Source organism: Chelon labrosus (assembly GCF_963514085.1).
Source record: "Chelon labrosus genome assembly, chromosome: 21".
Taxonomy (NCBI): Eukaryota; Metazoa; Chordata; class Actinopteri; order Mugiliformes; family Mugilidae; genus Chelon; species Chelon labrosus.
In genome coordinates this window covers 12,471,575-12,498,854 of record NC_140354.1, presented here as the reverse complement: position 1 = coordinate 12,498,854, position 27,280 = coordinate 12,471,575, and the positions used below count along the sequence as shown (strand labels likewise).

General features: G+C 44.2%; 2 protein-coding genes across 5 annotated transcripts; both read right to left on the bottom strand.

Annotated features, from left to right (window-relative positions):
• Positions 1-679: 679 nt before the first annotated feature.
• ilf3b (interleukin enhancer binding factor 3b) lies at positions 680-18,721 on the bottom strand. Of its 4 annotated transcripts, none has more exons than XM_084570642.1 (18): positions 18,661-18,721; positions 16,995-17,073; positions 15,790-16,013; positions 15,519-15,693; positions 14,852-14,999; positions 12,975-13,066; positions 11,771-11,866; positions 10,683-10,794; positions 10,376-10,473; positions 9,162-9,273; positions 8,956-9,069; positions 6,120-6,325; positions 5,838-6,008; positions 5,470-5,751; positions 3,858-3,984; positions 3,717-3,764; positions 1,570-1,992; positions 680-1,488 (listed from the first exon to the last, which is right to left on the bottom strand). In XM_084570642.1, the coding sequence occupies exons 2-18, from the start codon at positions 16,995-16,997 to the stop codon at positions 1,358-1,360; spliced, it is 2,562 nt and encodes an 853-aa protein (XP_084426768.1). In that variant the 5' UTR covers positions 16,998-17,073; positions 18,661-18,721; the 3' UTR covers positions 680-1,357. The 4 variants fall into 4 exon arrangements, with proteins under 4 accessions (XP_084426768.1, XP_084426770.1, XP_084426769.1 ...); XM_084570644.1 differs by having other exon boundaries at positions 5,470-5,736; XM_084570643.1 differs by lacking the exon at positions 18,661-18,721 and having other exon boundaries at positions 16,995-17,268.
• A 1,573-nt stretch (positions 18,722-20,294) lies between these two features.
• Positions 20,295-25,745, bottom strand: LOC311506399 (prostaglandin E2 receptor EP1 subtype-like). The gene is made up of 3 exons (XM_084570348.1): positions 25,533-25,745; positions 23,187-24,097; positions 20,295-21,561 (listed from the first exon to the last, which is right to left on the bottom strand). Exons 2-3 carry the CDS (start codon positions 24,048-24,050, stop codon positions 21,286-21,288), a joined length of 1,140 nt encoding a protein of 379 aa, XP_084426474.1. The 5' UTR covers positions 24,051-24,097; positions 25,533-25,745; the 3' UTR covers positions 20,295-21,285.
• Between the last annotated feature and the right edge of the window lie 1,535 nt (positions 25,746-27,280).

The window sequence follows — 27,280 nt, the reverse complement described above, 5'->3', positions numbered from 1 at the left end:
AAACATATGGTTACTGAAACTACTACTACTAGAGAAAGATGTACAGTAAAGTTAAAGATGCCAGTTAATATAATACTGAAAAGAAATAGTAATACCAAAGGTTTTTTTTATGGGAGGAAACCGGAGACCCCTGAGAAAAAAACAGACAGGCAAGGCGCAGAGAGAACGTACCTATAATTATAGTATAAAAATACTATAAGGACCAATAATGGCCTTCCACTGGATTGGCTGAGGGCTACACCATACGCTCATGCTTACGGCTCATGCCAGGCTGAGACCTCTGACTGTTGGACGGACCAGAGTCAGCGGAGGAGGATGGACCTTCCAATACTGTAAATTATTGGGTTGTACACGAGCTATTTTAAGTTGAATACAAATGATAGAAAAATCATAAAAAACACATTTTGTTTTATAGTCACTATATGATAAATGTGTCCATGTATGTATAAATAAAATGAAGCTTAGAAAAATATTTTAGTCTTAAACCAATGTCTTTGTCAGTAGTTAATATTTGAAAATATTTATTCGTTTATTTGAAACATATTTTAACTGTCTTTATTCAGTTACATGCCAATCAGTCTATTATTTAATAAGGTCATGACTTATCCACTTTTTATGAATAGTACAAATACTTGCTCTCCGCTTGGGGGCTTCACGTGAAAACCTCTGGGACTTAGTATTCAAAATAAAAATCATTTATTGATACAAACACACTTTGTTATACATCAATAGGAACAAATCCCACCCAATTCAAAAGCTACATTGAGCAGAAATGCTGATTTAACATCAGAGTGTGGGCTCCAGAATCAAAACCATTTATTAAAATAACTACATCACACTAATTACAAAATAAGCCAAAATTACAGGCGCTGGAGAAAACGACAAGCTATTCGGGCCCTTGGAATAGTTACAAAAAATAAAACCACCTTTGTAGTTCAAAGGTTTTTACTAGATTCACATTGAGAGAGAAAAAAAAAAATGGCTGTAGCCTCACATCTGGTTAGTAAGAAAAGAAACAAAGTCAGAGTCAGCGAGTGAGTTATTGAGAGCATCAGCCTTCTTATTTAGTGACATCGAAGACTGGCAGCGTAGATTAAAAATAAAATATAGACATATAAGCACTGACCAGACCACTGAAACGGAGCACTAAAAACATCCACGACGCAGCTCTGACACTGAAAAAGTCCATACGGGTCATTTTGTGCCGACATGTGCTACATTTAAACCCCCACCCCCCCCAAAACAAATCACATAAGTAGAGAACATGGGGAGGAGGCAGAGAGCACAGGCAAAGTCATCAAGTCGCTTTCTTTGGAGAAGGCTTGAGACGCCGATGCTTGGATGAGTCTCAGAGTCTCTATCTGTACTGGTAGTTCATGCTGTTGTCTCCCCGGCCGTAGCCCACCGGGTTGTGGTACTGAGAGTGGTTGGCGCCGAAGCCCTGGTTGCCGCCTCCTTGCGAGTTGTAATTTGACTGGTTGTTGAAACCTACGAGGAAAATACGTGACGGGAAATTAAACCTTCGCAATTTAACATTTAGACTGATCTTCAAACTTATCCTCAACCCACCTTCATAACTGTAGTCCTGGTTACCTCCTGCACCTCCTGTCACTTGACTTGGGTAGGCAGTGCTGTACGAGTAGCCTCCAGCTCCCCCTTGGTTCTGGTTGAAACTCTTCTTCCCCTGTCCGTATCCTTGGCCATACTGGTTGTAGGAGACCTGTCCAGAGGGGCTGGTGGGCTGGTAGCCCCCCGCAGGTCCGCTATTTACCCCTTGCGGACCTGGAAAAGCCGCCTTCCCTCCCTTGTGCACTGGGGGTTTCTTTTTTGGAGGTTTGTTGGCAGCGTTGGCAGTGTAGGCCCCGTCGGCCTGGTAGTACGAACCGTAGGAGCCCTGTGCTGATCCAGGTGCTGCGCTGCTGGCTGGAGGGCCACCTGACGGGCTGCTGGCTGCCCCGGCTCCTCCGTTCGTTCCACCATTGTTGTAGTAATCTGTCAAACAACAGTATAGTAAGCTCAGAGTTGTTGTTTTTTTTAAACTGCTTGCATGCTTATATTATAGGTAAAGGGAATTAAATCAGACCCTGTAGTAGCAAAGTAATGAATGTCACATTTATTTAAAAAAACAAACAAAATAAACATATAAAAACAGCTAAAGCAAGAAGCCTTCCCTTCCCAAACGCACCACATTTCCTCAAATAAAAGCCGGGTCAACACAAATAATATATTCTGTTGCTCTGGATTATTGTTTTGAGTGTGTGAGTGCTATTTTATATGGCTGCTAATGCTTCACAATAAATGTCCAGGGTTTCCATCCACTGAAATGCTGCCAAGGTTTTATTTTGAAACCGCTAACAGGAAGTGTTTGTATCATCAGAGATGTGGCGCGGATCGAAATGAGGGGAGGCCTCGTACTAAAACATGACCGGTTGTCTTTATCAGACAGAGAGAGAGTTAGAAATGAAAGCCTCTGTATTTGAGGAAACATGGAACGTCAGATATTTAAGTTCATTCAGTCCGCGTGTGCAAACTCGGAGCTCTCAGTTCATCAAGGCCAAATGCCGTAACAGACTGGATGGTGCATTCAGTGTAGCCGTGACTTGACAGTGTTGCGGATACGATGCAGAAACAGCAGGTTTTACATGATCAACGTTTAAAAGCCAAACGGAAAATACAAAATCATGATCGGAAGTAACAGGAAGGCATCAGGATGAGACAGAGACTAATCGTGCCAGCTTTGTGTTTTTCTTTTCCTTTTCATACAAGCAGTATGGAGACGAAGAGACCAGGCTGCTGCGGTCTTAACAATAATCCAAAAAAAAAAAAAAAAAAAAGGCAGTATTGTCGTCCAGCTTAACTCCAGAAACACAGCCCCCGTCCCCAGAATGACAAGTTAAGACATCCAAGGCATTAAATATTGCCCCACAGTTTTGGGGAGGTCCGGGCGCTCGGGTACATCCACGGCAAGTTCAGAGAACGGGAAGTGTCTTATGGCTACATGCATGCGGTGGTCGGATCGTCTCCCCGAGATGTCAGGACGAGACAGAGCAGAGGGTCGCTGTCACTTTTATTCCCAGGGTTGTGGACTCGGTGGTGAAGGGTGTTCATGATGCAGCTGGAACACAACTGAGTATTTTGTCCATTTTTTCTTTTTAAATCCTCTCTACGGGAACTGTTTTTGATTTTTTTTTTTTTTTTTTTTCTTTTTTTAAGAGTGGGGAGGATTTATGTCGCAAACTCGTGGTAGCCATAGCAGTCTGAGACAAAGTCACCTAAAGAGTGAGACAGGGCAGAGAAGGGAAGAAAATATCAAAATTAGATTTTATTTTGATTTTTTTTTTTCTTGCCTTAAAAAGGTGGCAGTTCAATCACTCATTTGGTCAGATTGTGTTCAAACTTATATTATTTTTTGGGTTTTTTTGTTTGGGTTTTTTAGATTTCTCTGCTCCTGTCACGCTCAGGTAGGTCAGTCCTCAGAACAGGCTGCCAGAAGGAAGAAAGGGGTACTCATAAGAAGAGGGGGGGGGAAGGGGGGCTTGTCAAAAACAGATTCAATCCTGTGGCTTAAAGCAGAGAAATGTAAAATCACTGGGAACATCCCAGCATGTTGTATTATAAAAATAATACGGTTCACAAGTGGTAAATGAAAGCCTGATTGCAGCACGAATGACAAACACACCAGAATTATGATAATAATAATAGTAATGAACACTCACTGTATCCAGAGTTAGCGTTGTTCCCGTAACCATATGTACCAAAGCCACCTGGAAGGAGGACACGAATGTAATACGTAGATTTAACACAATATGAACCATCAGAACCAGTTTTGTACAAAAGTGGAAGTGTTTTCTTTTTACCTCCTTGTCCATATCCTCCTCCATTATTGAAACCCCTGCCTCTTCCACGGCCTCGCCCTCCTCTTCCTCTACCCCTGGGTGCAGGCCCATCTCCAGCGCTTCCCATCATGCCGAACCCTTGGGTGTGCTGAGAGGAAACAAAACATTTTAAAAAAATCAAACTTTTAATACCTTGTGCTGAGCTACTGGTTGTTTTACTGCCCTCTGCTGGATGAAAGTACAACGACAAGCATCTCATAAGTGTCTGCGTCGCTGTTTAAAGGGCAACTACTGTTTTTTTTACAACCTGGACCTTATTTCTAGCATAAAATACGATCGTTTACTCACCCATATCACTTTTGTTTCATTTGCACTTGTTCAGGAGATTATTAGATCAGCGTATATCCATATAGCGGGAGTGGCCAGGGCATTGAAACGCAGCCTTTAAATAACGCATTATCTGCCGCGAAACTCATTCGTTTTACCAATATTTTGTTATCGTTCGCTAGTGCTATTCCCCGTTGAGTCTGGAGTTACCTGTTATCATCATCCGGGGTCTGTAGATTGACCTACAGACCCCGGATGATGTCTTCTGACCTGGATAAGCGGCGCAGTTGGCTTGTTTACAACTGCTATGGTTCGTCCACAACATCAGAGTCGGAAAAATATTCACCCATGTTGCAAAAAAATAGCAGTAGCAAATTACAGGCAAACAAGCCGACCGTCGCAGGTGCGCGCGCCGCTCATCATCCAGGTCAGAAGACATCATCCGGTGTCTGTAGATTGACCAACTGACCCCGGAAGATGATAACAGGTAACTCCAGACTCAATGGGGAATAGCACTAGTGTATCATGACAAAATATTGGTGAAATGAACAAGTTTTGCGGCAGATAATGCGTTATTTAGAGACTGCGTTGCGGTGCCCTGATCACTCTCGCTATATGGATATACGCGGATCTAAATATCTCCTGAATGAGTGCAAATGAAACAAAAGTGATATTGGTGAGTAAACGATGATATTTTATGCTAGAAATAAGGTCCAGGTTGTAAAAAAACAGTAATTCCCCTTTAAACAATTTCTTCACTTTTCATGTTTGGATTCCAACTTTTTTTTTTTTAGTAAACATTGAGACTTATCAACATATTCTACGCAAATCGATGCATCAACGTAGCCGACGTCAGCGATTAGTTGTTGCAGCCCTTTGGCTAACATTAGAATAATTGTCACCAGATGTCATTGAATCACATATAAACTGTTATAAGCTGCCACATATCTAAGGTTGCGTAATCCACGGATTAATGGCATCCGAAAAAAATTAAGCTAACGCCGAAGCGCTACAACCTGCAGTTCCTCAAATGACCACTTGAGGCTTTCTCCAAAAGTGAGTCTGTCCCCAACTTTACAGCAGAAATAAACATGTTTGTCTCTAGAGCTAAGCTCCTCCTTCATGACAAGTGTATGGGGATGATTTTTTATATAACTCACACTTTAAAATTATATAAATGCTTAAAATTATAAGTCTGCCCACTCTGAATGGCATGTGGGTTGCATCACAGGTCACCACTTGCCCACCTCCGCTCCACCTCTGTTAAATTAGTAAGGAGTTATGTGGATGGCCCCGGGCTGCTTACCATGGGGGGTCCCTTCTTCTTTTTAGCTGACTCAGCCAAAGAGCCCTCAGGGTAGAGCCGCTCCAGAGCCGCCAGGGCTGCATAAGCCTTCGCCACCTTCTTGTTGGACCCCGTGCCCTGGAACTTCTGCCCGTCGATTTCCACCTCCATGACGAAGCGCTTGTCGTGGCAGCCGCCCGTCTCCGAGATGAGCTCGTACTTGAGGCCGCGGCGCTTCTCGTTCAGCTCCATCACGGGGTTCTTGCCGTGCTTGGTCAGGATTGGTCCCTGTTGACGAGCAGTCTGATAAGAACGAAGATATGGTCGGTAAACTAAGACCATTCAGTGGCACAGGAAGAGAAGAGCAAGTAGCCTGGTGGCACTCGTACCTCTGCAGCGTCAGTGCTGTCTGCGTTGGCCGTGACGGCGGCAGCGGTGTCTACGGGTGCTTCCACCGGCTTCAACTCTTCCACAGCGGCTGCTTCTACCGTCTCCTTTAATTTCACTGGCTCAGCCGTCTTCAGTTCCACTCCAGTGGGCAGACCCATGTCGTGCAGGACCTGAAAGTGTTCAGAGTCACCGTAGTTTAAAGCACTGAAAGAACTATCAAACAAAAACTGTACGAGAAAGACGATTTGGTTTGATCCAACTATGAAATTTAAAACGCCTACCTTCACAGCTACATGCAGCTTCGCGGTTCGTTTGGACGGACCGGAAGCCTCGAACGTTTTGCCATCCACTTCCACGGCCATAGTGAAAACCGGGACGTGAACTGGGCCGGTCTGGGAAATGAGTTTGTACTGGAGACCTGGCTTCAGCTGGTTGAGCCTCATTAGGGCGTTCATAGCTTGGGGAGGCTCGGCCTTCTCCTCTGGAGCTGGAGGGAAGAAGAGACGGAAATTATACCACAGTAAATACACACTGAATCATAGGGATGTCCCAAACCAGATTTCTTGCCCCCCAATTCAATCCCAGATCGGCTTTTCTTATTGTACTTGTATTGTCCTCGAGGTTAGGGTAGCCGTTAGCCTAGAATCTAGACTGCCCCTAGTGGCAGCAAATTACATTTGCTTCCAGGGGTCAGTCTAGTTACTCTCCGTTGACTTGAGATTTCGAAAAATCCAAGATGTACCGGACCAATCACGAGTCGGTGGGCGGGCTTAACATGATGACGACTGACCTGCGAGAGAACTATGGCTGTCTCCTTGTTGAGCTTTACCGTCTTCTTCCAGGACGAAGGCAGAAGCATCAAACAAGGTGAAAATCATCGGGTCATGTCGAGAGCTGTAGTTACACGAAGGGAGTTTTGGTCGGTTCTGTACGCGCCAGCATGCGGGTAAGCGGTAAGCGACTTGGACTTGTAGTTCGTTTAATTACGTATTTTCCATAGCGTTTTACTTAACTATCTTGCGACAAACTGTGACATTCTTGACATGTAAAATCATTTTTTATTCTGAAAAACAATATATGTATAATCCAAGGCACAAGTCGATCGGGACCAGAAAATAATTTATCTTTCGTCTAGGGCCGGGACTCGATTAAAAAAATTGATCTAATTAATTAGAGGCTTTGTAATTAATTAATCGAAATTAATCGCATTTTAATCGCATATAAATATTTGACCTGAGAACAGTGAGAAGTAATTTTTTTCATATGGATTTTTAGTATACCATTGAATAATGACTAAATTTCCCATCCACGGGGCCAACCAAAGCGGTCTCATCAGCTTCTTCTTTCATGTTCACTGTGGTTTGTTGTTGTCTGAAGTAATGAACAGTGTTGCCAACTCTTCAGGAAAAGAAAGTAGCTATTGGCTGTCCTAAAAGTCGCTAGAAGTCGCTAAATGACGTCATCGGCTAATTTGCATAATTTACCTTTTGGATGTAATTGTGATGGACGCTGTATTATTAACGCGCCTCCTTTATCAGGGCTTGGTATTGGCAAAATGACTCTAAAGAGACACTCTGGCACAGTAACTTAAGTTTTTTCTTTTTTTTTTTTTTGTTTTTCTTAAGTTTGGTTTAGTTTCTAGCCTACAAGTCACAGGCACAGAAGAACATGAGCATTTTTTGCCATAACTAGAATATTTTTAACATTTTTTGTACAAACGGTTTTTACTTGACAAAATTAACAATCTAAATGGATTATTATTTTATTATTTATTTTAGTGTGACAGTGAAGAAACATTTACATCCCGCTCTGTAAACCAGGGCGCGATCAGCGGCAGCTTTGCGCATGCGTCATTCGTTTGCAGTCTGGACGCGGTGGCGTGGTTCTCCCTCTCTGCTCTGACCGCTGCTGCGCGGGGCTACTGTGAGACTGACCGCCTGTGAGTGCTTTGGGACGGGAGAGGGGCTCACGGCAGCACCCGCTGCTTGTTGAGGACACTGGTAATGAACGCTAGTTGGTGCTCCAGTATAATCGGTCCGCCGAAACTCATCCAGTGAGAAACGTTCCGCGGTGCAAAAATAAGTGTGATTAAAATGCGTTAAAAAAAAATAACGCGTTATTTTTGTGTAATTAATTAATCTTAATTAACGCGTTAAAGTCCCGGCCCTACTTTCGTCATAGACTGCCGTTCATATTTTTTCGAAAGATAGGTCCCATGGAGGCAATCGGAAGGGGCGGGACTTCGGCTCGCTATAAGTTCCGTGAATTACGCGTGAATTCCCCATCCTGCTAGAACTACCAGAGCGATGGCTGCTGCTAGCGAACAACTTTCTTTCGAATCGGCTTTGGCCGCCACTCTGAAAGGCTTGAAGTTAAGCTTTTCTCTGAGAAAGGAACTCTCTTTTCCGTCGCTCTGACTACGTCACCTTCTTCGTTGCTCTGATTGGTTGTAGCGCTATCCTATTGTGTGGAGAGGGAGTTTGAAAGACAACCGTTTATCCCACCCCTCCGGTTGAGCCCTGTCTATGGAGAGTGCCCAGACCCTACATTTAATGTGGGTCTGGCTCGTCAGGCTAGGTAGCCGTACCTTGGATCCAGAAATGTTCTGGTCATCCAACACCATAAACTCTGTAATATTTGTCTCCTAGACATCGTCTCAAAGAAACTTCTGTCTTCTTTTAAACACTGTGATTAGTATTTGTTGTTGGTTGAGTGCAGCCTTTGCCTGAGTGGACTCCATGGATTCTGTATTGTGTTTTTTTTTTTTTTTTGTAGGTGTTGAGTCAGGTATTGAATGACGATCTCCTATTACCACCTCATTAAACATGCACATTGCCCAGTTTACAAATTGCTATCTGAATGACTTTTATTTCCAGAGTAAAGTTCTTCCACACAGCAGAAGTGTTTAGTCACATGAGTTTGGTTCTTCTTCTTCTGCTTGGGTCTTTGGTGGTAGCCAACCACCATTAAAACAGAAGAAGAAGTTTTGATGCTACAGGGTCGTGGTTTTGTTTATGGCAGACCTAAACCAAACCTAACTAACGATTTAGACATCCCTACTGAGCAGTATCTATTAATCTAATGGTTTTTTTTTAAGAATTATTCCAGAGCACTTACATTTCTTCTGCAGCTTCTTCTTCTTTTTATTCGGACTCTTGTCGTCAGTTCCCTCCTCCTCCTCAATGGGCCTTTTCATTGGTGGAGTGTACGTCGTACTGGGTGGGATTTGCACTGAATCACAACACAATATCCCATGAGAACACAAAACGTCTCATTTGTCTTTACTGTAAAATGTGTATGTAGCTCACTTAAAACTGGTTTACCTGTGTAATCAATAGGAGTCTCGCTACGAGGTTTCTTGGGCATCTTAGAGGGGAGGGGATCCATTCCAAGCACTTTGTGAAGCTGTCCGAAGGCTGACAGCCTTAAGGCATGCTGAGGGTGGAGGAGACATGGTGGGAATTATGGATTTAGCAAACTGTGAATATACCCAACTCAGTTTATCAGGGTTTAAAAAAAAAAAAAATGTCTTTCTGATTGAAATCGATCTTGATTTTTAAAGACCCGATCTTGATTTATTAAGTCCTTGGACAGATTCCCTGCTTCGTTAGAAATCTCCGTTCGTTAGAAATCTCCGTTCGTTAGAAACCTCCGTTCGTTAGAAACCTCCGTTCGTTAGAAACCTCCATTCGTTAGAAACCTCCATTCGTTAGAAACCTCCCTTCGTTAGAAACCTCTCCCGAGATGGGTTTTGCTCGACAAATCCCGTGAGACCGCAGCAAGAATAGTCAACTTGTGTGGGAGATCCAAAACATGACAGACGCTTCAACCCTGAGAGCTGACTGGATTTACAGTATTCCCTCGTCTATCGTTACGTTCCAGACTCCCCCGTCTATCGTTACGTTCCAGACTCTCCCCGCGAAAAGAGAATCCGCGAAGTAGCGACCACATTTTTACTTTATTATTTATGCTGTTGTACATGTATGTTAAACCTTTATGAACCCTTCCCACAATCTTATTAACCTTTTCCATACTCTTATGAACACTTTCTACGCTCTTGAACATTCTGTGGCGTCTGACCGGACGTTAAAAGGACGACGAGGAGCTGGTCGCAAACCTTTATTTTATTACATGAACCGTAATAGTTACTGTCGGCCGTAACTTCGGCAAAACAACGACAGTTAACTTATCTGACAGTTCTCCGTTCTTCCTCTGCTCCTCACTCATACTCCCTAAACACACACGCAGGACTCTCTCTTCCTCACCTCACCCCGCCCCCTCGCTTTCTCATCCAACCACATTCCTGCCCGTACCACACACATTCACAGACGGTCAGAAATCACAGAATTTAAGAATTATAACAAGAACATTACTGTAGGGTCGCTACACTACAAACGTAATAATTTTAACAACAAAAAAATATATATATACGTAATAATTTTAACAACAAGGGAGGCATTGTAGGGCTTTAAATTAAGTAATTGAATGAAACATGAATAAATTAACAGAGTCTGTAACGTTTCCCAGCTGTACTCACTTGTGCACTTGCTGTGATGTCTTCTCTTTGCTGCTGGTCCAAATGGCCGATAGCATCTGTGGGATCCTTCTCACATGGATCAGAAATTCCAGCACCATCTAAAACATGAAGAAAAGTTTAAAGTAACCAACATTAATTCATCATCTGTAATCCGTATCTTCTGGAGGGTCGGTATCAGTGAGAGAGAGGCAGGGTGTACGCTGGACAGGTCGCCAGTCTGACACAGAAAGACAAACATCCATTCACACCTACGGCCAATTTAGAAATCACCAACATCAAACCAACAAAAGAGAGAGGAGATTCCTACCTGCCATGAGGATTCCTGAAGCCAGACACTCTAAAACCCTCCGCAGAGCTTCTCCTGCCCCCATGGGCCGGTTCCCTGTGCCAATGGCTTTCTCACAGATCAGCTCCAGTGGCTGCAAAGCAGGAGAGAGGGGGAGACGCTTTGTTCGAGGATGCTATTTTTAAGCTCAGTCACCGACGACAAGAGATTTTAGGTCACTGCGTTAAAGAGTGTCTCTGCAGTTTAACAACCGTGAAGGTGGTGGCTTGATTTTTTTTATTTTTTTTTTTGGGTATCCAGGCAGACGAGGAGTTTTTAATGGAAACTGTCGTCCAAAAAACAATCCCGGTGTGAAAAACCAACAAGTAGGGATGCACCAAAAAAATTTCGGCCAAAAAAACGAAAATGCACTTTTGGGGCATTTTCGGCCGAAAATGGCAGCTGTTGTTGCTTGCATCATCACAACATCCTGTTTCAGCGATAAAGTTTCGGTCGAAAAACCGAAAATGCAACCGAAAATTTATCGCTGAAAGATTTCAGACTTTTATCGCATGAAAGTGCATTTTCGTTTTTTCGGCCGAAACTTTTCGGACTTTTAGCGCAGAAACAACATGTGCAAGCAACAATCTTGCTGCGATTGTTGCTTGGATCATCACAACATCCTGTTTCGGCCATGTTGTTTCGGCCATAAATTTTCGGCCGAAAAAACGAAAATGCAACCAAAAATTTATCGCTGAAAGTTTTCAGACTTTTATCGCATGAAAGTGCATTTTCGTTTTTTTGGCCGAAACTTTTCGGACTTTTAGCGCAGAAACAACACGTGCAAGCAACAATCGCAGCAATTTTTGGCCGAAAATTGCTGCGATTGTTGCTTGGATCATCACAACATCCTGTTTCGGCCATAAATTTTCGGGCGAAAAAAACGAAAACGCAACCGAAAATTTATCGCTGAAAGTTTTCAGACTTTTATCGCAGAAACAACATGTGCAAGCAACAACCGCAGAAAATTTTCGGTGCATCCCTACCAACAAGTCCCGTTGCCTTCGTCTCTGGATCTTTGTGATTTTGAGCAAACATATCAATCAAAACAGGACGTTTCTTTTGCTCACCCAGCCACGAAGCGGGGCCCACGTGGGGACGCGAGCGCACAGGTCCCTCAAGATCCGGATGACAATGACACAGGAGCGCAGCCCGTTGGCTCTGGCCTGGGGACACAAGCAGGGGCGGGGGGGAGAGGGAAGGAAGGGGCATGAGGTGGACAAGAAGCTTTAGTCAAAAAGGAAGGTTGTGTGGAGACAAAAAACATCCAAATATATGGAAACTAATAAAAAAAAGAAGCCACACAGACTAGAACGGCTTAGCTTTGTCATTATGGAAATATCCAGAGGCATTAAGGAGTAATGTTTCATATCATATCATCGTCTGTAAGTTTATAGCCAACAGGATCAATGGTGTAGGGATCTGATGTGATATTTATTTGTGGGTTAAGAAAACATGCGTCTGACTTCTGATCAGGAGAAAAGAAGTAAATAAATCCACCTCAATCTAAATACCAGCTTCAACATGAGAAACAAATCACCTATTTATTTATTTTGTGTGCTTACGTGAGCTGAAAAGTTAGTGGCAAAACAATTTTTAAAAGGTGCGACTCGAGGTGCAATATTCCCGTGGAGTTTGTGGCACACAGAGGAACAGAAACAGCCAGAGAGCAGGAAAAGTTGAGGCCACATACTCTACAATAACAAGCTGCAGAGATGGAGCGCCGGTTGTTAAAGTGTGAAAGCCGGAGATGACACAGATGACAGTACTATGATTATCAAACATGGTTAACTACAAGGAACAGTTTCTCGGCAAAAACTACCAAATGGGGGCGGCAAAAGGGGGGGGGGGGGGGGTGCTCTACGAGGAGCTTGCATAAAATGTGAAAACAACAACAAGTCACTCACAGAAACACTGACATTATAGAAATATTGCACCTGGACAGATGGTGTGTTAGTCCCAGATTTTATTTTACTGATTGGAGTTAAACATCTGCAAATAAAGAGACTAATGATTTTAAAAATAATGGTGCTGCTGCCACAGAACCTGTTAAGTGAGCAAAGCAACTCTACAACAGTGTAATGACAAAGGTTTCCTAAGAAACAAAACATCCAGGTCATCGAGTATTACTACACTCCAAAAAAAAAAAAGAGTAAATAAACAAAAGAATAAAACACATCAAACGCCCAAATGATAAAAAGAAAAAAAAAGAATAAAACAGCATAAACTCAAACTACTTCTGTTTTTAGAGACAAATAAAGACAAGATCCAAACCTGGAACCACTTAGCGTGGCGGAGAGACGCCAAGGCAGTTAGGCATTTCTGCCTGTCCAGAACATCCGGGGGATCGTTGACTGAAAGCGTTTCTATTGGCAGGTGGAATAAGAAGACAAGGTACAGTTTGACCAAGGGGAGTTCTGTCAGCCGGCCAGGGGGAACACAGGCAGCTTTCCCAAACCACAGGCTGGAGGGGCAAGGGGAGGGGGACCCCTCCGCTGAAGAAACCACCAAACGCTCTCAACCTCCCAGTACGCGACTATTACACTAAAAACCCACCTGAATTACAGCGTTGTGGAGCGGGTTATATAAATTCACTTAAAATATATTTTTTAAAAAACTAAAAAAGTGTATTTATTTGGGAAAAAATTGTCTGTATTCAATGGGAGGTTGTCTCACCACGGTTGGTTAAGGATGCTTTCATGCCTATGTTTTGTTCCGATTCAGGGATTACTTAATAAATTACATTTCACCTAGATTCAGTTTGAGTTCATAGGGCACACCCTCAACGCTACGTGCTTGGAAACATTAGCGGGAATGAATAATCTAATTAAAAGTGGAGAATCCAAAGCGAGTGCGGGCCTTTATTGCCGTTCTGTTATTCATTTACCAACGCTAAAGCATCTAGGCTTTAACGTACACGCTGAGAAGACGTGTCCGAAAGAACAAGACGCGATCTAGAAGCATACAGCTCCGTATTCACCCCACAGTTTCTCCTCACATCAAGCAAACTGCTTGGTAATATGATTATAAGCTTACAAATTACTCTAGGAAGGGCTTGCAAGCAGGCTGAGACCGACGTCAGCTTGGTTTACTTGTTCGGCTCCAACAAAACGACCTGGAGGGTTTCGGAACAACAAACTAGGCGTGAAAGCACCCTTCTTTCCTAAAAAACAACAAAAAAAAAAAGGTTTCTTTTCTGGCGTTAACGGGTGGTAGAGCCCCTCCCCTTCGCCCCTATACTGGGTACACTGCACTTTGCCCCTTCCGAGACAGAGAGCGGCCAGTTGGTCAAAGGTCCAGCGTCCCTAAAAATTGACAAACTAGAAGGCTTGACAGAGAGAATCAGAATTGGAACCACAGGCAGAAGTTATCAGATGCACAAAAGGTGGGTATCAAAACAAGTCCACACTGCAGCAAAACTGATGGCTTACTAAATGTAAAAGACCCAAACTTGGGCATCGCTGTTAGCGCGGGGCTACAGATAAGGTCAAGGTTCAACCCCTGCTGAAAGCCGAGATCCTCAGTATCGTCTCGGGAGAGGATTGCTAGTAATCTTACTTTGCTGCAGCTGAATTATTCCATGCGTCTGCTGTGGTGTCTTGAGTTTGATTTGTGGATGAGCGTATTTACCCAAACTCTAGTGTCCCTGTCATCATCTGTAACCCCGGGCCTTCCCTGCTAAGGAACGTCAGAGACAGTCAATAGCCCACTGCCGGGTCTGACAACCAAAGAGCTTCACCGCGTGTTTTTGCAACTCATTTTTGCTGCAATGCAAACCGTTCATCATCAATGATAAAACACATGCAAACAACGTGGTCTCTCTTTTTTAATTGGTTAAATTCTCAGTAAGCCTTCGTTGGTGACATTGATCATTAAGGGGGAGGGGGGGAGAGAAAGCCATTAGCTACCTGCCCTATACTGTATATTGGGCCATCAAAAATGTACAATTACATTACATGGAACTACGAGAGTGTCTAGAGAGCTATAAGCATAGCAACGTTTCATTATGTGACAGTGCATTCTTGTCCCCTAGCTCCATTGAAGGCCCAATAAACAATATCTGTCTAGCCTAGTTGCCTGCCTGCCTGGCCTCCCTGCTGGAGGAAGGGCTCCACTGAGTAAAACACTGCAGCCCTCGTCTAGGAGCTTACCTCCGGCGGCCGTCCTCTCCATCTCCTCGCGGACTAAGGGAGATGTCAGGTGGATTGTGAGGGTGAGCGGGGGCTCCTTGGTGTTCTTGATGATGATACTGGCCTCGCGGATGTGCTGGGTCACCACGTACTTGTCTTCTGTGATGGCCTGCGATAGAGGAAACGTTAGGAACCGTCTCTGCAGATGATCAGACTGTCCAGGACTCACTAAGACAAATTGGTGCCTCCACTTCTGTTTTGGGGTAATATATAAAATGTGGCTGGGTGCCATTCCCTGCACACTGTTGTTACAAATCTTGCAAGACCGGTTTTGAACGACTAGCTTCATAAGACCGGGCAACGACATTCGACAGAAGCTACAACTCTGAGAACACTGTCGGGCCCGGAAGCTGGTTGGATTTAAACGTACGACGACAGAAGAAGCTGCACAAAAGCATCCTGTACTTCGGTTTATCAGCTGTGGATGAAATATTTTTAGATGCGCCTACAGCAAAGTAAGAGTCACCAGTGGATCTTCACTGCCCACAAGCGAGACCTTTGAAAAAATATCTCTCGCTCCTCAAATACAGAGCAGATAAATATAATAACATTTACATAACATGCAACAGTAAAAAATAGAGATAGACGTTTAAATTTTAAGAATGTATTAGCTGCGCCGCGCTCTCACCTTAAGCTGCGTTACAAGGTTGTCGGACACTTTCTTCAGGAGATTGATGGTAGGCTTGTCTTTGCAGAGAAGCACCAGCTCTAGGTCCAAGTCCCCCTTCAGTAGCAGGCCTTTAGCAACCAGTCCCACCCTCATGACGCCACGCAGAGACCGGGTGGCCTGATCTTTGGGCTCGCTTTTGGATACAGTCAAAGAAAGACAAAAATGTTAAGAGAGATTGTTTCACTTCTTTAACTGAGCGGAAGAGATGACTTCCCTCAAACCTCCTCACCTTTCTTTTTCAGTATCTGCGCCGTCAGAGTCAGACTTTGAAGTTCCCTTCTCTTGCTTATCCAGCCAGTCGGAGACGGCCTTGAGGGCTCGCTCCGTGTGGGACACCATGTTCTGTACGCTTTCCAGCTCCTCCTGAGTCGGGTAGATGGCAGAGTGCTTGGCCATGACGTGGCGGTCGTCATTCATGAAGACGCGCATGGATCTATGGCGCATCGGGGGAGGCTGGGGGTGAAAAGAAACAAGATGGTAGATTAAAAACAGAGACATCTGGGAGCTGCCTTCTGTCGCACTTTCATTCATCAGTAAAGATTTTCGGAACAGGTTTGATACTCTGCACTTATTCATCCAAAATGGCTTTGAACGAACTTTATTCATGCTACCAGCCCCTGATAAGATCAATTAGACTGCAGAAATGATCAGCAGGTGAAACTTCCTCTCGTATTTTTCTTTCAAGAAGTCAGAGGCTCACAAATCAACTGTTTGGCGAAACTGTTTCATCTCATATCACAAAGTTTTTCACAGCGTCCATCTCAGTGTGGATGGTTCCCATTCGCAGTGATTAAAGAAGCAGACCTAATGTGCAAAGTATCTTCTGTATTGCAGGAATCTCTGTATTTGGTGCAAATCAAAACCTGACATGCATTAACATCTCATCGTCACTTTAACCGACAGAGTTACACAACAACATTATTACTATTTTTAGCACAGCCCGGTCAAATTCAGTCCGTGTTACACATCTGAAAACGTTCCAGTTTGTTCAGAACAGTTATTCAACTAACTTTTACTAATCCTGTCCCATGAGACAGGCTCTCAGGCAACCTGAAAAAAAAAATAAATAAAAGCCCTGCTGGGTTTTTATTAAAAGACCTACTTTACCTGTCACTTTGATTAATTACAATAAATAACAAGGCCAAGCTTCTAACGCGAGCGATTACACAAGCCGGGTGTACGCACAGGCAGCCAAAGCCAATTTACAGGACAGCGGTGATGTGGAAGCTGCAGCATGTGCTCCGTAAAGCCTCGGGCAGACCGGGACGGCGGCATGCTGGCACAAGCCCTGTGACTTAAATTAGACACGACGTGTTTATTTGCCCCGTTAACGGTGACATTTGACATAAGGGGCAAGCGCGTCCTCTATTTTGACTGCGTGCTTTTTTTTTTGTTCCATGACAAACACGTGAGACACTGAGAGTAAATCTTTACCATTATTGAGGCCGTGGTGACCGCTGTGTATCCAGTGAATGACAGTATTCTTCTGGGGTGGCGGTGCTGCTGTCCGTCTCTGCGAGAGGAAGAAAATAAATTTAGATGTCACAGCTGGAAAAAATTAACAACGAAGGGAGAAAAAGATCTATTTTAACTCCTCTTCCTGTCAACAGCTTGAAGCAAACACACGTCTGAGGAAGAGACACACTCTCACAAGCAGAAATGTTCACCGTTGAAACATAGCAAACCAGCCACAACATTATGACCTGTCTAATAGTGTGTAGGTTCCCTTTTTGTGTCACCAAACCAGCCCTAACTTGTCAAAGCATGGACTCCGGCTGCGGTATCCGGCATCAAGGATCCTTTAAGCCCCGCAAGTTACGACGTGGCGGCCTCCGAAGATCGGACTGTTCCAGCTCAACCCAATTTGCTGGACTGGATTGAGATTTGGAGGCCAGGTCAACACCCTGAACACGTTGTTGTGTTCCTTAAAACATTTCTGAACTATTTTTAGTTTGTGGCAGGGAGCACCATCCTGTTGAAAGACGAGGCTTTCAGGGAATACGGCTTCCACCCAAAGGTCCCAAGGTGTCCCAGCAGACCTCGGGACGCCGTGCCAAAGCAAGAACACTGCTCAGAGCATCGCAGCACATCGTGGCGCCATGCAGTCCTCAGATAATACAGGTAAGGGGCTGTCCAGATGTTCACTTGCTGCCTGACACGCGCCATACTAACGTTAACAGCTGCTCCACAAATAAAAATGATTGATTCATGTCCAGAAGGAGCAGATATTTTAGTGTTACTCCAACAAAAAATGATGTGATCAGGGTGAAATAGCGGTGTTAAGTGGGCGGGGAGGTCTTCTCATTCATTTATCGTGACACACACCCCCCCACCCCACCCCCAGGGCTCGTAAACACACTTCTTACATCAATCTAGCTGAAGTCAAAATAAACACTGGACGTGTAAACCATAAACACAGTTGTGTGCTGGAGTCAACAAGTTACTGGAGAGAGCCAGACGGACCTGCTGTTGTGGTCAAAACACCAGCGACCCGAGTGAATTTGAGAGGAAGAGCGTGTGTGTGTGTGTGTGTGTTGTTAAATAAACGTCCGGACCAGAACCTTACATTTAAAAAAAAAAAAAAAAAAACAGACGCCATTTTAATTCCGTGCGGTGGCTGCTTTGGCGACGGGAGCTAGCTAACAAGCCCCCGGCACCAAAACCGATCACCAGTCTGTTTTTTTTTTTTTTTTTTATTATTATTTTATCTGCGCCGCGACGACACGCTCCATCAAACGCCACAAAAAAACACGCCAAAACATTAGCCACGCGTCGCATTTTCAAAAAGCAGAAGTAAATATAACTGGAGACGACGCAAACGCACGCTCGAGGTTGGATTTAAACGCTGTTCTGCTGCTTATCAGGCACCAAAATGGTCGAGGAGACGAGACCGAGGAGACCCCATTGAATCCTCGGCCACAGTTAGCGTTAGCATCTTAGCTCTGCCGAACAAAGGCAAATATATCAAAGTTTTCAAGCATACGGGGCCATGCTAGCACACAATAACAAACTTCGGCAGCTCGCTTCGTGTTTATGCGTGGTATTATAATCAACCACGAATGTGCCAGGGGTTGAATTTAGACATTTTCTCATCACTTACCGTGGTGTCGTTGATGCTAGCGGACAGCTTCACGCTAGCTCCCGGTGTCGGCAGCAGCGCGAATGGAAACGCCCACGATCTGGAAAGCGAGGGCGCTCATTGGACGGAAGTTACACGTGACTACAGGCCTAGCCAATAGGGAACAAGGGAGCTCTAAATCAGAGGGCGTGGCTACCAAGCGTTGCGTTGAATTGAATTAGCTGGCTGATTCATTCACAGGGCTTTGCTGATCATGTTAATTGATAACGCGAGATTGCGTTTATAATCCTATTACATGATCAGATTATTTTCATTTATTGGTGTTAGTTTATTTAAAGCTTATTAACAGTTTATTTAAAAAAAAATACATAATATAAGAGTATATTGGCTTATATATACTTGTATATACTCACTGTACAATAATCCTGGTTTGGTGTATATATTATCCTATATTTTATGTGTACAGATTCAGATTTATTTGTATTTCTATCTTATTTTATTTTATTTTATTTTATTTTATTTCACTTATTTAGGCTGCTTCTGTACCAGAGAGAAAAGTTGCCAGAGTCAAATTCCTTGTATGTGTACATACTTGGCCATTAAAGCTGATTCTGATTCTGATATGTCCTGCTCACACAACTATGTATTATTAAATGAGACCTGGATATGTAGAAAGTAATAATAATAAGTGAAAAATAAAAGGCTGACGTGCTGGAGGCTGAATATACATATACACATTCATGAATATCATGAATAAAGACAAACTCCAGTTGGAGGATTGCTCTTAAAAAGCAAGTATTGCACCAGAAATGACACGAGAACAACGTGAAAGTTACTAGAAGTGCACAGGATGAAGCAATACAGTGACAAACAGATGTATTGTCCAGAGGATAACTGTGCCTTATTTGGTTCCTGTGGAGGAAACTCGTAGCAGTGTGCAAACAAATGCTGAGGTCGAAGAGTGCGACTGCTGAAGGGGCAAAGGACATCTGGAGACGCTCCCTCGTGCACCGCGGCTGCAGCAGCCTCAGCAGCAGAGGGTGACAGGAGTTCTCGTTTCTCATGGCCAACATCCTCCTCTCGGACTACAGCGTCATAAAATGGCCTGAGTAGCGTCCTGCACACCTGCAGGATGTCAGTCTCCTCGGCAGGTGGTGGCAGGTAGCTTCCCCTCGAGCAGCGGTGGTTATGCAGCGTTAAAGTCAAATACATGACCCTCACAGTGGCTCCGTGCAGCAGATAGATGGCAGCGTCATCCACCCTAAAGCCGGGTTTGTATCTTAACTGCAGGAGATCCGGCTTCGGGGTCAGCGGGAGTCCAAAGTGGTTCGGCATCAACCTTTACATGGTCTTTATCAGGTGAGATGTTAAAACCACAGGGCTGAAGTGGGTGGGCTCCCTGGGGTGTGTGATCTTTGGTTCTGGAAGCACACAGGAAGTTTTCCCCCAAACAGGAGGCTCGTGATAAAGATGTGACGGAGCTGATCTGCACAGCTTTCCTTTACACTACACTTTAAATACAGTTTCTTTGGTGATAACAATAATGAAATATTTAATATTATATAGGAACGTGAGGTGTGCCTGGTCTTTGTTCACTGGCAAACTGTGGCTTTGTTCTTGTACGACAGAAACTATAGTTTCAGTGATTCTGATTGCCATCTCTTTTTGCATGCACTTGGACTTTAAACAGATGTAAAGTTTACTTGCAGATCCTGAGATGAAAGAGACTGCTTTCTGTATCAAACAGTCTGCAATGTGGCTGAATTTCCTGGTTGTGGCCAGTGCTGGACAAACTGTTAGTGATGCAGAACATCGTTTGGATGTCTTTTTAAGATTATTAGATCTTGTATTAAGGAAGTTGTAATGGTTGGCTCTTATTCTGAAACCCTCTCATCCAATTTTAATTTCATTTGAAGGTGACATAAACATATTATTGCACTAACTTTGCAAAGACGATCAGTTTGCTTGTTTAAAGTCGGCTATTTCCACAGGACGTACTTGTGTTTCCACATGGCAGCATTCGAAGGGAAGGAAACGTCACATAAAGCATCAATTACGATCCAAAAGGAGATGCAGCATTTACAGAAAACCATTTATTATGTCATCCTACATTCCCTTTTCTCGACAAAGTCACATTCAGTTCAGCTTTTTGCAGCACGTAGCTTAGATACACCGCAGATACACACTCACACAAACACATAATTAAAGACACATTCACACTCATGTCACAGCACTACATCGGTGTTTTTTTTTTTTTTTCACATCTTCTTGCCGAGGTAAATCACAGCCTTTCTCCTTTCGCCCTCGCGTGCGTCACAGACTTTTACACCGAGAACAAAGTGAACATTTATAGACTTTTGAGTTGAGATGTTTCCTTTGAGAGTATAAAGTTAATACATGACAGTCAAACTGACTAAAATCTTATTTTTTTATTATTTACATCTGCTCTCACAGAGAACAGACTGCCACTGCACTCTCATGTACGCTACTAGCACACATTAAACCATCTAATCCGGAAGATCAAAATACTTCATTTACATAAACCAGAGTGGTTTGTATTCCCACAAGTCGGGACAGAAAGTCTGATCCCACTTCCAAATGAAAGAGAAGATCACTTTAAAGGAATAGATGCCACGTCCGATTCCTTTAAATCTTAGACACAGTGTTTTTCTCCGAGATCTGAAAGGAGCTCATGTCCCAGCGGACGGAGCGGAACAGGCTTCCCTTGAAGCTGGCCTGCCTCTTGGTGAGGCGGTAGATCTTTCTGAGGATGGCCCGTCGCAGCAGGATGTAGACCCACGGGTCCAGGATCTGGTTGCAGGTCGCCATTCGGACCCCCGTCACCATCAGGCTTCTGTAGGTGTCAATGTCGCTGTGGAGGGTGTTGCTGTAGGAGCGCATGGCGGACATCAGTCCAAAGACCTGCGGGGAAACAAATAAAAAAGGAAACAGATTTATTCGATGAGCCGACAGTGATGGATGTGTTTGTATTGTATTCGACCCCCGCTCGGCAAACAAGGACGGAGGAAAATGTCCAGATGTGCAAACCTGATCTGATGAGACCCGTCCACACACACACGGAGCGCTGTGCTTTTTGATTCATTCACAGAAATCATTAATTTTCCCATTGAAAGGGAAAAGCATCCAGTGGGTTGAGTACTTTTTATAAGCACCACATTTATCCACTCTCCTCCCTCAAGCTGAATAAACCGGCACATTCACAACAATGTGACATGATTTATGAGTTCATCAGCAACACATGCTTCTAGTTAAACCCAGACTCCCCCGTCGGTCTTTTGGAACTCAAGAGGCTACTTGGATGAGACGCCTTTAAGGAACTCTGCACTCTTTTATTTATTTTTTTTCGATACACCATGATCTGCATGACCGGGAACTTTCACAGAGGTGATTATGAGTTCATTACCATTCACCTCCATTAAAATGGTCTAATATGACCTGTTATGACTTCAGACCTCCCTTTGTCCGGGTTAACCCTTTCCATCTTAGTGTCTCTTGTACAAATCAGTAGGTTTGAGCTCCTTACCAGGGACGGTGCCCCGTGCCTGACTCTCATCCTGACCTTTTAGGCTTGTTTTTCACCCCTACCTACTACCATGACCGACTGGACAACTGCAGCAAAATCTGCGCCGCGTTTACACCAGGCTGTGATTTAATGTGAGCAGTTGGCTTTAGCGACTTTCCCTTAATCGCTTGAAAGTTGGGCAGTCTGCAGATTTGGGATAAAAAGATTCAACAGCCGTTCAACACTCCAGAAATCCGACGATTACCGCAACCGTTAGGAATTCGATAACGGTGACAGACCTGTCTGCGATGGGTCACATTCTGTTTACCAAGCCTCATTCGTGTGCAAAAAGTATTTCCTACACGTGTCGGAAAAAAACGCTCTGGCAACAACAAAACTCGTTCTGTGCAGCAAAACGTTGCTCAACCCCACGGAACGGCATTTCAAAGTTTCCTAAGGCGCCAAATGTGCAAGTCAGAAGAAGTCTGAGATGTGTCCATTACAGTGCACTTGCACTTGTGGGGAAAGTCTTACGGGAATTGCGTATTGTCACAGAGGGAACACCTCTTGCCCTGAAGTCTGAGTTGAGTCACTGCGTTTTACAGGGTGCTGCTGAAGCGGGCTGGAATGATTGTGAAAGATAAAATTTCCTGTTTCCTGCTGCACTTAACGGCCTTCCGTGGTCATGAGTCTCAATTTCGCTTCTAACCTCTGTGTCTGCGCCTGATTTGAAACCTCAACGGGTTTCTGGTTTCAAATCAAAATAATTTACTTATACTTGTACTTAAAAATCTGTGAAAGTTTGTCTAAATAAATAATCTAAATGGGGCACAAGTGGTCTGTGTTATATCCATTTAAAAGAAATACGAAAGAAAATGATTAAGCTTGTCTTGAATAATACTGTGTTTAGAGATTGAATGTGATTTTGTTGTGGTTTTTTTAATTATTTGAACAAATCTACTTTGCTCTGAAAGAGAATATGATATTTATGACGGCGTATCGACAAGTTTGTTCCTGCACTCACCAGCAGAGGGCTCCAGCAGATGCAGGAGGTGACCATGATGCCAACCAGCTGGACCACCATCTCAGTGTCATGAGACCTGGCCGAGCACCGCTGGGAGTCGGGCTTCTTCTTTAGCCGAGCTCTCACTAACGTTATCCCGCTGATGGTGTTGCACACAAAGGCCAGAGCCAGAGAGCTCAAAGCCAGTCCAGAGAACAGCATCACGAAGGCTAGGTCTGTGCCTTTAGTGCCCTCCATCACCCTGATGAAGCACCACGTCCCGGGGTACTGGTAAGTGTAGGCGCCCAGGCTGAAGAAGGGTAGGAGGGCCACGCACAGAGCCAGCAGCCAGATCAGGGTTAGTGCGATCTTTGTCCGTGCTGTGGTCACCAGACGAGTGTGAAGCAGAGGCCTGGTGACGCCCAGGCACCGCTCAGCGGCCATGGCGCAACCCAGAAAGAGTGGACACAGGCCAAAGAACACCATGCAGCCTCCCAGAAACAGACAAGAGGAGTCCGGATCCGCAGGGTCACCCCGAAAGCTGGCGGTCGGATCAGCCGTGAGGCCTGCGGTGTATCTCCTCAGCACCAGCGCTCCAGGGATTACATGTCCAGCCAGGTCTGTGGCCACCAGGGAGCTGGCGAAGAGCAGGAACGTGGCCTTCGACCGGCGGCGGAAGCGGTTGTAAGCCTTGGCGAGGATGATCAGCGCCACCACGTTGAAGAGGATGCCCAGGGTCATGCTGAGCACGGCGGCCGTGGGGTTGCTCCGCGGGGCGGTGGCGTTGTGCGCCTCCATCTCAGGCGACTGCTCCGCGGCGGTGTGGTTCGAGATGGGGGAGGAGGCGGCGGTGCCAGAGGAGTTGGAGCGCTGCATCGCCAGCATCACAGCTGGGCTCTGGGCCTGACGTGGTTCCTCTGGCTGAGAAAATACTGAGAGGGAGAAAGGATCTGTCAGACTGAAGGATATGACCCACTGCAATAAATTAGTATCATTAGTATTAGAGTATTTTCCTTGGAGATCAAGCGTTGACTTTAAATATTAACTGCTGCACCCTTTCCTCCAGACTCTGAGCAGTGAACTGGTTTGACCTCTTAAACGATGGAGGTTCTTATTCCAGGACCAAATCGTATCTGGTATAAAAACGCAGGCGCTCTCTCTCTCTCTCTGAATATTAAAAGCGATGCTGCCGTCGTCGAGCTTCATTTCTGTTGCCCCCAATTCAACAGTTCAGACGGCATCAGCATCTAGAGAAGTTGACCAGATCTCACTCCTGCCCAACGACAAGAATAAGGAGACGTATCGTGTCTCACGTCCATCGAGCCTTAACTTGTTTCCCTTCGGCCTTGCAGATTTGCAAAAATTGAACACACTTGAGGCTGTTTTCTCATCTCTAAGGCTCTGAGCTAATAGGACGCACATTAAAAGCCGACAGATTTACGGCAGCAACAAATATACCAGCAACTTTGTTTTATAATAAGGAGCTATCAATCAGTCACTGAGGAATCCGAGCTGTGATGTCTGAACCGCACACAGATTCAAAATGTTAGACATGAATGCCAATTAAATGATGCAGCTTGTGTCCACCAGAGAACCCACACGACTGCAGCTGCCGTTCATGTAGCTGTGAACACTACCAAGGGAAATATGTGGGGGATATGTGCACATCTATCTTTGCCCTCCTTTAAACAAATTCATTTCCGAGCAAAGAGTCGAACTTTTTTTTTCCTTCGAACGAGGGAAGCCTGAACAAGTTTGGACAGTTACTGTGGACGGCGAACACACCGCCGCGGCGCATTCCTTTAAAATGATTCCTTTACTTAGAGGTAGAGCGAAACGGAGCAAATCCTGCACATAAACACACGCGCTGGGGGTAATTTGATCATTTATTTATGCACAGAAGATCAATAAGTAAGACTCAAAGAGGCTGATGGTGGTGGACTTGTTTACCACCGCTCGCCAAGTCATCAGGAGCGCCTTACTGTACAATATGTGCAGATACATAATGCCCATTTCATTGTAGTGTTAAATATTATTTTTTAAGTAACTATACATCATATTTGTGTTTTTTTTCCCCACACATATTTATTATATTTATTTTTCTTTTTTAGATTTTATTTAAAGTTAAATTCTGCCATTAAAGGGTATTAATATATTGCTATAAATATGAAAATAATTAAGAAATAAAAATAGCAATAATTAATTATAAAGCATTTCCAATCCAGGTAGCTATTAAATAAATAAATAAATAAATAAAGCTATAAATACACTATTTTCCAAACATAGTTAACCTTTTTTTATTCTAAAATATTAAAAGAAATTAATTTAATCTTCAGTTTATCACTACAGGGAATATATTCTACCTACCTTTGAAGTAAGAAATCCATGGGGATGATCTGGATCGCTTTGATTTTGACAATCAGTCATAACTGACTCTTCTTAACGTAAATGAATCCAGGTTGGTGTCGTGTCACGTTCCTCCACAGGCAAGAGAGCCTTTTGTATTTTCTCTTTCACCTGAAGTTATTTCCTCATTATGCAACTAGAACTATGCAGCAACTCCTCTCAGGGCAGGCAGCCTCCCCGTTGCACTGCACAAGCGTGTTCTCTGTTGCTCTGAGAGCGGCTGCCTCTCTTTATACTGCAGAGCTGCACCTCGCTCGCGTCTCCTCTGGGTGTCTCAGTCGCTGGTATCCAGTAATTTCGTCGAGGCGGAGGCTCCCTGGAGTCAACAGACTGAATGGGCCACTCAGAGGAAACATATGAATATTTTAAAATCCAGCTTCATCTGACTTACCGAGCCATTAGGGGACACAGGAGGTTAAATGTTTAGCTTGATCTAAGGCCACACCTGCATGCAGCTGCAGAAATAAAGGCTTCTTTCATGTATCGCTTTCACTGTGGTGTCAGTTTTTATCTGGCGAGAACTTGACACCATATCACAGCCTAAAGAAATAGGCCAGTCTATAGTGATTTATGTCAGATTACCTGCATTTCTTGTTTTTCCTGCTCCAGAGACTCGTCCCTGTGCTTTAATTCTTTACAAATTAAACACCCATGCTCAACTGGATCCCTTCTGAGGAACCTCAACAGCCCCTGTGGTCAGCTCTCACCAATGTGAACCAGCTGCGCTCCCACCACTACAAACATCCCCGCCACGGTCTGGAGCTGCAGCTGGGGCTGCGAATGATTTTCCAGAGTCTCCAGAAGAGCGGCCAGACTCCCGCCGCCGGGGACATTAGGCTTCAGTTCAGGGCGGAGACGCTGAAACGCTCCTTTCAAATAGGTCAAACGCACAGAAAGAGCATACAAACTGCTACGCGGCATATCAGATGGTGAAAGGAGAGGATCTGGAGCTTCTTGGATCCCCACCATCACCAGTCAGCCGCATCCTTGCACTCATCGTCGGCTGTAAAAAGATATGTCCTCCCTGACCTTTGTGGTATGTGTGCGTGAGCCAGAGCATTTCAATAAAAATGTTGTTTCGACAGCAAATCGAAATAGTTCAAAAACCTGCCAAAGAATGGAACAACGTGCCATTGGAAACAGGTGCAGCCGAAGCACCACAAGTTTAACCCGTCAGTAGCCTGCCGTGTGATAAACCCTGACACGGCTAAATGCTCATTAACGCAGCCTGCGATGAGGGGCGGGACGGGAGAGCGATCTGATGGTTATGGCCATTAAGATTAAGAGGCAGGAAGTCAGTCTGCTCTGCAAAGCAAAACACGGAGGCCCGTTTGACATCAACACAGAGACACAGATGTGACATTAAACCTTGTTTCTTTTCTTTGGCCGCAACATGGGAAGCTATCAAACGCCTGCAACAGCAGATGTGCTCATGCTGTTCTCGATTAAGTCAAAAAAGACTTGTATTCAGGCCCCCGACTCGTCACAATTAATCTTGCAAAAAAATTTGCTTTGTTCAGCCAAAAACAAAAAAAAATAAAAAAAAAAAAAAAAAAAATGGAAACTGTGCTGCAAAGAAAAATTGCTGTTTTTGTCAATGGACTCTGGCAGCTTTGTAGAGTGCATTTCACTTCCACTTGAAAAAGCTGTAAAGCAGTGATAATGTAAATATAGAATATACAATATATAATATCATGCAAAAATTTGTT